The following is a 12,316-nucleotide window of genomic DNA, read 5'->3' as shown; positions in this document are numbered from 1 at the left end:
AACAAACGCAAACCAACAAAATGCAGGAAAATGTAATCAAAAGCATAAACCAAAGTAGGGTGATCACCCTACGACAGATGAGATATCGCATACTTGGTACCGGCATGACATGTGGCCATGGTGTTCGGGCTAGAACCAGCGGCGTTGGTCTTGGCTTGTACAATATGGTCGGTATACTTGTAACAATCCACTCTGTAGCGTTCCTCTCTGTATTTGAGATGTAAACTAATCTGTAGTCCCATGGGCCAACTACATGTACTATCATTGTATCAGTGTTCTACATGCACATTTAAATTACTCAAATTAGTGTTCTTTAGGCATGTTGAAATTGTTTGAAAGAGGTTACAGACATTGATTAATGCTAAGGTGTTGCAAGAAAATGTTTGCGATCAATTGCAAATTTCTAATGTACATTTACAATTGATAATTCAATTGTAACTAGAGTAAATTGATTTTTAATTGCTGGTTGTAAAAAGCATATCAGTAATCAATAGCAAATTTCTAATATACATTTACAATTGATAATTCAATTGTAACTAGAGTAAATTGATTTTTAATTGCTGGTTGTAAAAAGCATATTAGTAATCAATTGCAAATTTCTAATATACATTCACAATTGATATATCAATTGTAACTAGAGTAAATTGATATTAAATTGCTGGTTGTAAAAAGCATATTAGTAATCAATTGCAAATTTCTAATATACATTCACAATTGATGTACCAATTGTAACTTGAGAAAATTTATTCTAACTGCTTGTTGTACGGAACAGATCAGCAAATTATAGTAATTTGCAATTAACTGGCAATTGATTTTAATTTTCTTGCAATGCCCAACAATGAAAACATTTGAGGAAAGCATTCCTACACAGTACAAATAGTTGTTCATCAAGAAATTCAAAATGTTGACAAAAGATATTCTACAAAGTATCTTTATGAGGACATGAATGGAAATAAAATAATCAGTTCAACTACAAAGAGAATAGTTTTCACAAAAAATGGTAATACATGTATATCTATATTTCAATATATGATGAATTAAAATTGTATCTGGTGCATCTAATATATTTGTTTTTAAAGCAAAATATTACTTACTTTGATTATAGCATTCCTCTTGAGCCTGCAAATCATTGAAAAAAGACAGAAACATATCCATTTTAAGCAAGGTATTTGTACAAAATAAACTTTTATAAAACATGAAGAACATTTAGTTGCATTCACCCAGTGGTTTAAAGATGAAGTGATGAAGTATAACTTGAAATAAAGAGAGAGAAAAAATCAAACAAGTATAATATTGAAAATTTCATGAAATGAAAAAGTTACAATAATATAAAGATTTACTTTATATCACAAGACAGTATATTCTGCCTGGTTTGCAAATGAGGGACATCAATCAAGACACTATACACTCAATATTTGTTTGTATAAATACAGTGTACATGTTTTGATTTTCTATGCATTATAATGTAAAATATCAAAAAGAAGCTGCTGAAAACTGCTTATCTAAAAAAAGAGCCAATGGAGTAAGTTAGAGAGTCAAAAGGGGCCTTAGCTTTCGATCCTAGCAGAATCTTCGTCGGAGGCAAAATGACCATTATAATGTAAAACAAAGTTTATTACTTCAGAGCAGGCGGCCTTTATTCAACTCTGTCGATGTCTATAAAAAATCCTCTTGAGCAGTACTTGGCCAAGAATGTTACATTATGACCCCTCTATCTCCCCTCCCACCTCCTTTACACACTTTCCACTTCAGAGCAGTCAGCTTCTATCCAAACCTGCCAATGTCTATCAAAACAACTATAGCAGTGTTTGGCCCCAAATATTAACTTACCAACCCCCTCCTTCCCCTATAAGCCAGTTCGTAGTTCCTTTCTGCGCATGATCAAAAGATTCTACGCATGATCAGAAGAAGGTCATTTGTACTAAAGTGACATGGTGCTTTAAAATCTAATGAGATAAGCACCAACATTGATGTCTTGATTATTCATATATTCTTTTGAATTGTCGTTTTCATTTACATCCACAAAAAACAACAATGCTTCCACGAACGACTGGTATTTCACAGTTTGTCAAGTACATTGTGCAACATGCTAAGATATGCATTCAAAGTAGGAATGCAACAAATACCTTCATTAAGTGTTCATTGGTGTGCTATTCTAGTCACCTGGTCTATTCAATTTCTTCATCCTGCTATGTAAGGCAAGCTTACGTAATATCTTGCTTTGAAATCTGCCTATCATGATGAAAGAAATGAAAGGTCATTTGACCAAAATTGCCCATGAAGTAACTACGAACTGGTCTATTCCTCCCCACTTGCAGTTCCTCTTCCCCTCCCCTTCTCCCCCCCCCCTTCTCCCCCCCCCCCTTCCCCACCCTCCCACTCACATAAGAGTCGTTTCTCTTTACCACTTCTAACAGTCAGCTCCTCTCCATTCCTGCCTATATCTATTAAACCGCTACATAGCAGTACTTGGTCCAGAATATTACTAGCTTACCACCCCCTCTTCCTCATCTGCAGTTCCTCCTCCACTCTCCACCTCAAATTCACTTTAATAGAAATATTTATTTTTACCACTTCTGAGCAGTCAGCCTCTATCCAATCCTGCCTGTGCCTATCCAGGCCACTGGAGCAGTGCTTCACAGAGAACATTGGTTGACCACCCCATCCTTCTCCACTTCCAATGCAGCCCCCCCCCCCCTCCTTCTCCACTTCCAATGCAGCCCCCCCCCCTCCTTCTCCACCCTCCAATTCAAATGAGAGGTATTTATCTTTACCTCTTCTGAGCAGTCAGCCTCTATCCAATCCTGCCTGTGCCTATCCAGGCCACTGGAGCAGTGCTTCACACAGAACATTGGTTGACCACCCCATCCTTCTCCACTTCCAATGCAGCCCCCCCCCCCTCCTTCCCCACCCTCCCATTCACATTAGAGGTATTTATCTTTACCTCTTCTGAGCAGTCAGCCTCTATCCAATCCTGCCTGTGCCTAATCCAGGCCACTGGAGCAGTGCTTCACACAGAACATTGGTTGACCACCCCATCCTTCTCCGCTTCCAATGCAGCCCCCCCCCCCCTCCTTCCCCACCCTCCCATTCAAATTAGAGGTATTTATCTTTACCTCTTCTGAGCAGTCAGCCTCTATCCAATCCTGCCTGTGCCTATCCAGGCCACTGGAGCAGTGCTTCACACAGAACATTGGTTGACCACACCATCTCTCTCCACTTCCAATGCAACCCCCGCCTTACTCCTTCTCCTTCCCCACCCTCCCATTCAAATTCTGAGCAGTCAGCCTCTATCCATTCCTGTCTGTGCCTATCCAGGCCACTGGAGCAGTGCTTCACACAGAACATTGGTTGACCACTCCATCTTTCTCCACCTCCAATGCAGCCCCCACCCCACTCCTTCTCCTTCCCCACCCTCCCATTCAAATGAGAGGTATTTATCTTTACCTCTTCTGAGCAGTCAGCCTCTATCCAATCTTGCCTGTGCCTATCAAGTCCGCTGGAGCATCTCTTGATCTTTCCGCACCAGCCACAATCAAAGCGAATCTCTTCCCTGATGGACAGGCATCCTGAGCAGTTGGTGTACAGGTTACAGGCTGCAGGAAAAAGAGAAAGTCAGAGAGGGTACAGAAAGAGGAGGAAGAAAAAGAGATAGTGGAGAGAGGGGAGAGGAAGAGAAAGAGATGGTACAGAAAGGGGAGAGGGAAAAAGACAAGAGAAAGAGGAGAGGGAAACAGAGAAAGATAAAAATAGAGGGTACAGAAAGAGAAGAGGAAGAGAAAGAGATAGTAGAGAAAGGGGAGAGGAAAAGAAAGAGATGGTACAGAAAGGGGAAAAGGGAAAAAGAGAAAGAGAAATAGAGAGGGTACAGGAAGAGGAGAAAAGGAGATGGTACAGAAAGTGGAGGGGGAAAAAGACAAGAGAAAGAGAAAGAGGAGAGGGAAAAGGAGAAAGATAAAAAGAAAGAGAGAAAGAGGAGAGAAATAGAAAGAGGGGTAGAGAAATAGAGGGAAAAAGAGAAAGGGATGGTAGAGAAAGGGGAGAGGGAAAAGGAGAAAGAGAGGGTAGAGATAGGTGAGAGGGGGAAAAAAAGATAAAAGGGGTAGGGGTAGGGAGGAAGATCAGAAAAGGTGAGATGGAGAGATATTCAAGGAGAGGGAAGGGATAGAATGAGAAAGGAGAGATAAAACGGGAGAGAGGGTATGGAGAGATAGAAGAGCAAGAATAGAGAGTGATAAAGAGAGAAGACAAAGAGAGAGACAGGGGAAGAGTAGGAGACACAGAAAGACATAAATGAGGAGGAAGGGGACAAAGAAGAGATACAGAGGGAGAAAGAGGTGGGAGAGCAAGGAAAATAAAAACAAAACAAACAAAAAAGATAGAAAGAGTTGATTTCGTGTTAGATTGGACAACACAGTGAAAAACCTTTAAAGGTCAAGTCCACCTCAGAAAAATGTTGATTTGAATAAAAAAAGAAAAATCAGACAAGCACAATGCTGAAAATTTCATCAAAATCGGATGTAACATAAGAAAGTTATGACATTTTAAAGTTTCACTTATTTTTAACAAAATAGTTATATGAACGAGCCAGTTACATCCAAATGAGAGAGTCAATGATGTCACTCACTCACTATTTTTGTTTTTTATTGTTTGAATTATACATTATTTCAATTTTTACGAATTTGACGATTAGGACCTCCTTGCCTGAAGCACAAAATATTAGGGTCTGTGTCTGTACACTAACTGAGATCACTTTCATGTCTCATTGAGCAGTCTCTATATAGACAAAGGTATCCCACTTAGCATCAACAAAAGACCCACGTCACACAGATGAGTAGTTCAGTAAACAAATAACAAGATCAACCGATACTGTATGGTATGCTCTAAAAATAGGCATGACTTTGTAAAAAAATATGTAACCATCCAGCCCTAAACTAACAATAATGCTACAGTTATACCAACAAAAGTGACTCCAGACTGCCCAATTATGCGACATTGAAAATAACACAATAGCTGTGATTGGTCTTGAGTCAATTATGTTGGTGTGACCATAGCTAACTGTAGCATAACACAAAAAGGAAGATTTAGTCTGCTGTGCAAACCCTTCACTTGAATTAAAGGTAAATTCCAGTTCTGGAAATGATCTCAAAATGACTTTTTACAGAATCTTATAAAATGACCACCCAAGTGTCTGTTTGTATGAATAAAAAATATGTGCCAAAGGATTCTGGAAGAAATAGTGTAATTGCTGAGAAATAGGCAATACAAGCGTGGATTCGGTCACTTCCGTCGGGTCTTTATTCCAGCAATAATAATAATACACTGTCCCACGTATTTCAGCTTAGATTTTATGATTTCACAAAGTTCAGTTTATGTAACTGTACCAGATTTAGATCCTCGGTGATATACTGACAATTAAGCCTGGTTTTACAGACTTTCTCACAAAATTAGTGTTTACTGCAACTACTGGCATTTAGCTTTAAGTAGTCTGAATGCCCAACCTACAATGACCTCTTATTCAAAGAATTGAAACAAAGTTTTACATGTGCTGGTCTCGTGTGAAGACCCACTTCTTGATAAAAGCTTCAAGCAGGGTCTGTGCCTCCAGACTAAGTGCGATTCTCTGTATTACTAACCTCAATAATGAATTGGGCTTCAAAATCAGAATTCAGATTGTTACAATTTAAGGAGAGTAACTTTTCCTTTCCCCACTGTTGAAATATGAAATTGTTTTCTCAAATGAAACACATCATCCAGACCATTCTCTCAGACAGCGGACCGTTTTAACAGGTCATGCACAATATACATACAGTGTAGCTGTCAAGTTTCAGTGAACATTAAACTTCAAACATGTTTTCTGCTCTTTCTTTTCATTAATTCCTAAATTCTTATACATTCCATCAAAGTCATTTGGGTTTTGGCTAATCACATTTTAACATTTTCACACTGTCTTTAAGAATCTCGTAATTAATCTTGGCTGATTCACTGATTGTGAATATGAAGAAGGTAAGTCGCATATGACTGCACATGAAAAATGCCACATTGAGAATAAATAGAGGCAATGCCCCTAGCTGTTGTGCACTCCTTGAGAGAATGAAAAGAAACTTACTTTTCAGCGGTTGAAGTATAAAAGTGGCATTGGTCATAACCAGCGTTTTGTTGAGCAGGATGTTGTGGTAATGGTAGATGGTTCGCCTTACCAAGTGGGATCCTACAGAAAAAAAAATAATAATTTGAAAACAACAATATTTATAATGATGATGATATTCCACTTTAATCACTCTTTACTTGAGGCTTAATAACACTACCAACACAATGTATCATATATTGTGTCTGAAGACTAATTTGTAAGGTCATGTTAAATGGTAGCATTTATTTTCTTAATGCTATTTACATGAATCGAATATCGAAGTAAATAGACTGAATATTTCAAAAATGCTGTCTACTTCACCAGCAAAAAAATTCCCTTCTTTTTACTTTGGAACAACATTTCTTCGCACTTGCAGCACACAATGTATTGACTTTCTTCACTCCCTGGGGAGCATTTTGGCAAGAGATTCCATTTACATGGATGACTACTTTGGCTTTCAGATCTAGCCAATGCCCATTAAACACATGGTTTACAGCATAACTCATGAATAACTCTTATTCACAATTATTTCCACTTCTGTTGGAATAAGGATAATTGATCCGAGATGTTGTAATGATGGTAGTGACCTCTACAAAATGTGACCATATGACCTTTCACCTGGGTTAAGGGGCTTGTCAATGAAGAATCCGACCGACAGACCAACCGTCACCTTGTGACCATTTCAGTTAACTGACCTCTACAACCTTTGACCTGGGTAAAGGCCCGGGCTCATCGATGTAGTATCCATCCGACAGACCAACCGTCACGTTCTGACAGTTTCAATTTTTTGACCTCTACAACCTTTGACCTTATGACCTTTTACCTGGGTAAAGGGGCTCATCGATGTAGTATCTGACAGACCAACCGTCACTTTGTGACCATTTTAGATTGCTGACCTCTACAACCTTTGACCTTATGGACTTTTACCTGGGTAAAGGGGCTCATCGATGTAGTATCCATCTGACAGACCAACCGTCACCTTGTGACCATTTCCTCCACCAATGTTGTTCACATCTTCAGGAATCTACAATGAACCAAAAAAAAAAGATGCATGTAAAATGTCAAACAAGTGTGTATAAAAACTAAAATAAAAATTGTAGCTTCAAACTACTTTGGTTGTCATTTCAATTCAAGAAATCTGCTTTATAAATTGTGAAAGTTATATTTGTTAATAGTAGATCGTTTGTGTGTTTGTAAGTATATTTCAATTTAATAATCAATGATTCATGCCCAAACAAGTAATCACCAGAATGCATATTAACTTTGTTTATGTTATAAACAATTCAAATAAAGATATGAATACAGAAGAGAACAAGATCAAACCAAAATTATTCACAATTATGATTTCAATATAGTTCAAGCACATTTATAATGCAATTCTGTCAATGAACTCATTTTTAATTTTAAAAAGGTTTAGCCTGATTTTATAAATGCACTAGAATTTTTCAATAACCATGTATGTCGATATACAGTATTTACATGTACAAAAAAAAAGATAATTTCCGTCAACAAATTTAGAAAACAAAAATCATTAAACATCATGATGAATAAACACAGTTTTGCGCCTGAGATTATTTTTTCAATCTCAAATTCATATTGTATAAACCATTGTTCATATTTACATTTAAAAAAAAGAACACGATTCACCATTTCAAATACCAGCATATTCAATATTGATTCAGTTACATTCTGAGTGCTAAAGGTGTAATAATTTTGATGAAATACATTCATTTAAACATGAAGTGAGTAATAACCCACATTTACCAGAAGTTTTCAAATATTTTCTTTCCAATATTTTGGCATATTCAATGGTCATATACAGTAAAGGAGTGAACATTGCTAACATTGAAATCATATTTGTTCAGCTACCACATTCATAGTTTTCATTGATGCATGACCAAACTAGCAAACTTACCACAAAACATATTTTTACTTGATATCATACTAAAAGCCTTCTAAAACAATGTTGCTACATGTAAGATGTAAATATTGCTTACAGTGAAATCATATTTGTTTCAGTAATTATAGTTTTCCTTGACGTACGCCCAAACTAGCAAACTAACCACGCAAACATATTTTTCATTAAATTTTAGAAAAGCCTTATAAAACAAATGATAGAATCCATACAATGAAAAAGAAATCATCTATGACATGGTATTTGTAGAATGATCATCATTGCCGAGGCTATTTTTCAGGGAAAAAAATTGTATGGCCTCATTAATCTCCATAACTAACTTGTTGTCCTCCAGTGTATGGTATTCGGGCTTGTTATATTTGTTTTTTTTTTACTATTCCTTAACAAGGAAATATCTCAGACGGAGGATAAAATGAATTATACAAAAAGAGAAATCATCAAAAATGATGGCACAATATCAATTTAGTGTACATAAACTATGTATCCATGTATCTCCAGAGGGTCATGATGAATTAGTTTCAGAATGCCAAATAAATTGCCTACCTGTTGACATAAAATACTATAATGTAGATCTACAATACTTTACCCCCCCCCCTGTAGTAAATTACCTTTTTTTATGCATAAGTTACTTTTTTTTCAACTGATCCACTTTTGAATTATATGTGTTACTAAATCACATATATGATCACAATTTTATTGTTGACCAAATTTTAGACAAAGATCAAGGGTAACAGTAAAAAATATTAATAAAAAGTGATAATACAATTTGTTTTTGCTAGCCAATCCTCAAGAAATATATCAGCATGACTGAATAAAGAATATGCTTGGCAGTTGGCACAATGCAGCAATCAGCATCCAAAATGGAATATAAAAATGCATATAAATCTCAAGGGATTTTGATTGCGGTATCATTTCAATCAATATTAAAACATCATGAATAAAATGGTAATTTTTTCACCTTAAGAAATTCTAATGAATTCATAATAGTAAGCTGGGGAATACAAAGAATGATTTTTCTTGAATTTCATAAATAGAGAAAAGAAATTATTGCAAAAATATAGAATTGTATTTTTATCATAAAGAAAAACATCTAAAATTATCATAATGAAAAAAAAAGTTTAAAGAGGGATACAACATTTCTGAATCCAAATTTATCGTTAAAAAATGTATTTATTCTCAATAAACCAAAGAATTGTTTTATAGGACTTGTTATTGATGGGATTACAATCACTGTTATAGGCCACTGAAATCATGCAATTTGATTAGCTATGAACAGTTGTAAAAAAGGTTTTTATCATTTGTCTATTGCAAAGATTAACCCTATCTAGGCAGGGGGGAGGAGGCCCCCCCTCAACAAGTCGCGCAATATTTTCGCCGCGCAAAATTTTATGACCGCGCTGCTCGTTGACCTTTTACTTTCAAGTCTTGCGCAACTTTTGAGACCAATTTTGCGTCACCCGGGTACGCGGTTCTGAAGTTACGCAATGTTATGTAAGTGCATGTCAGACCAAAAATTGCTCAAAAACGTGATTTCGTGTACAAAGTCAATGTAAATTGTGTTTTCAACCAAAAATCATAAATGTACGATTATTTTTAGTTTTGCTGGCCTAAATGTATGTATTTCATGCTGTTTATGATCGTAAAAGAGTCCCCAACAAATTTCATTGATAAAACAATGAAAAACAAAAGGTCCAAAAAACAGGGAAATACATAAGAAATTGCAAAAAAAAATATAAAACATAAGAAATTGATCAGATATCACAATTTTTTTCATGTACACTTGCTAAGAACATTACAAAGAGTTTCCATGCCAAAAATTAGAAAATTTGGAGCTTTATTTATGGAGTTAGAGGAAAAAGTATGATTTCGCATACTAATTACGCATAAATTAAAATAATTACGTAATATTAATTCGCATGAAAAAAATTACTATACAACTTTGTAGATTATATCCCAGACAACCTGCCTGCCAATTTTCGGTGCGATCGTGCGATCGACTGCCGAGATTTCAAGGGGGGCCTGGGAGCCCCCCCCCCCATATGAACTCCGAAAATACCCTGGCCTAGATAGGGTTAATAAAAACATGACAACGATAAGATTTTATTAGTATTTTCACTGAATACTGATCTTTGTTATGTGAATATTTATTTGAGATAATAGCAGGGTTGTCAGCTAGAGCAGATTGTCAACTGGAGAGGCTTCACTGTTGAAATAAAACTGGAAATAACTTCAAAATAAATATAATGAAATAAGGTTTCTATAAAAAAGTTAAAGCATACTTGGCAATAATTACCTTTTTGTATGCGAAGAGGATACGCCCATCTGATATGAGGGTGGTCTGGAATGTAAATCGTCCAACTGAGTGTGTCAGTGTATGAACCAATCAGCACACAGCATACAAGATAATTGACCAATCAGCAGGCGGCATGAGATGTATGGACCAATCGGCAAGCAAGATTGTAGCCAGGTGGGTGGAGTCACATGCAGGGGTGGGGAGGGGGGAGGGTGGAGAGAGGGATAGGGGTTCGAGCAGGGCAAGGCAGGGTTGGGTGGCAGGGAAGAAGGAAATGTTAAAGGTAAGTTAGTAAAGTGAATTTAAGTCTTTGGTCATGCATGTTAGAAATACAAGCATGTATCTGCAATCATATTCAAGCATGAAAATCACCTGAATTTCCCCTTCAGATCAGTACCACCTACATATGTACAAGGAAAAATACCACAATTTTGTTTTCTCATACATTCTCCATAACAAGCACCTGTTCATAAAGAACATCGTCAGAAACTCTCCATCGCCCTTGGGCAGCAATTTTCTAGCAGCACTGCCATCCTATAACGTCAGCCATAATAAAGGGAGGGGCACAGGATTGATTAAGCCCCTGAAAAGTTGAAAAAGAACCCCTCTGGAATACACAACTGGGGGCCATAAGAAGTAATTCAAAATGATCAAAGCCCCCCCCCCCCCCCCCCCCCCGTCTTCGAAGGAGGATTGTCAGACAATGAAAATGCAGAATCCTCAATATTCTAATACAGGTATGTACATGTACATGTATATATATATAATAAAACATTTAAGGTAATAACCCGGGTAAAGATAGATAAACTTGTCTTTTGGGGAAATATCCAAGTACATGTAGTTTTCAATCCAGGATCTAATCACTAGAAAGGCTTTGTAAAGATGGGGGCATCATGGTCAAGTGGTTACGACTTTCGACTTTCAATTCGAGGAGATGTGGGTTCAAATCCCAGCCACGGCATGATTTCCTTCAGCAAGAAATTAAACCAACATTGTGCTGCACTCAAGCCAGGTGAGGTGAATTGGTACGTGGTAGGAATTTATTCCTTGAAAAGCAGCACGCATAGCAGCTGCTCTGCCAAAGCTAGGGTAATTATGCTGTATTGCTGTAGAGCGCTTAAAATAAGTGTTAAAGCGCTACATGCATGTACATGTAATCATCATGAATACTACATGTAGCACATTAACTATTGAAAGCCTTATAATCATCTGCTTTAATTCGAGAGGTGATTTTATAAATGTATTATGAGAGGCACTTCCTCGTCCTTAACAATGAATTTATGCTCGTCATAAAGCAGCATATTATTGAGCGTTTTGAGTTACGGCTACATCGGAAAATTATTCAATTACTGCATTAGTTATGTACATGTACATACACGTCCATGCATTGTGCATACATGTGACGGGTATCATAGGCAATAAGCTTTACATATTAACATTAATTAGGTACTTTAATATCCTATGTTTAAAAGCAGAACTAGTGAAACATCTATTGGTTCATTAAAATAATAATGATGACGATAATAATAATAATGGTAGTTCTTAGTAATAGAAATAATAGTACATAGTAATAATAATAATAATACTAAAGAATATTTCTCAAGCACCACATCCACATGGATTCTGCGCAAGGCGCATATGTATGTATGGCCTGTATTCTGAAGTCGGGTTTAACTTAAACCCAGGTTTAAAGTTGTGGCTTAAGTATGGATAGCCAAATGTTACATAAATCACTAATGGTAGAGATACCATATTTCAGCTCATTTGGCTCTCAAAGCCTTCATAATTGTCTAGGAAGTATAAATAAATTATTGTCTTCACCATCAATGAATCAGGAAAGAGCACAGTAAACATATTAAGAAACATACAACTTGATAAAAATGTTGACACTTTTGGCTTTCCATAATTTTAGCACAGAGGTCTAAGTTAAACCTGATTTCAGAATACGGGCCTACATACTGTATGTATCTAAAAATAC

At 36.6% G+C, this 12,316-nt stretch overlaps 1 protein-coding gene across 2 annotated transcripts in view; it reads right to left on the bottom strand.

Annotated features, from left to right (window-relative positions):
* The window catches only part of LOC121426837 (plexin domain-containing protein 2-like), a 58,242-nt gene that overhangs the window by 9,707 nt on the left and 36,219 nt on the right, over window positions 1–12,316 (bottom strand). Inside the window, exons 7-12 of one of the 2 annotated variants that reach the window (XM_041623232.1) lie at window positions 10,339–10,403; window positions 7,058–7,154; window positions 6,110–6,211; window positions 3,448–3,596; window positions 1,095–1,119; window positions 94–207 (exon numbers count right to left, since the gene is read on the bottom strand). In XM_041623232.1, the coding sequence (XP_041479166.1) occupies window positions 94–207; window positions 1,095–1,119; window positions 3,448–3,596; window positions 6,110–6,211; window positions 7,058–7,154; window positions 10,339–10,403 (552 nt within the window). The remainder of the gene's footprint in view (window positions 1–93; window positions 208–1,094; window positions 1,120–3,447; window positions 3,597–6,109; window positions 6,212–7,057; window positions 7,155–10,338; window positions 10,404–12,316) is intronic. The other variant, XM_041623233.1, reaches the window with a different exon arrangement.

Source organism: Lytechinus variegatus, chromosome 13 (genome assembly GCF_018143015.1).
Source record: "Lytechinus variegatus isolate NC3 chromosome 13, Lvar_3.0, whole genome shotgun sequence".
In the NCBI taxonomy this organism is placed as follows: domain Eukaryota; kingdom Metazoa; phylum Echinodermata; class Echinoidea; order Temnopleuroida; family Toxopneustidae; genus Lytechinus; species Lytechinus variegatus.
This window is presented reverse-complemented; position numbering and strand designations above follow the sequence as displayed.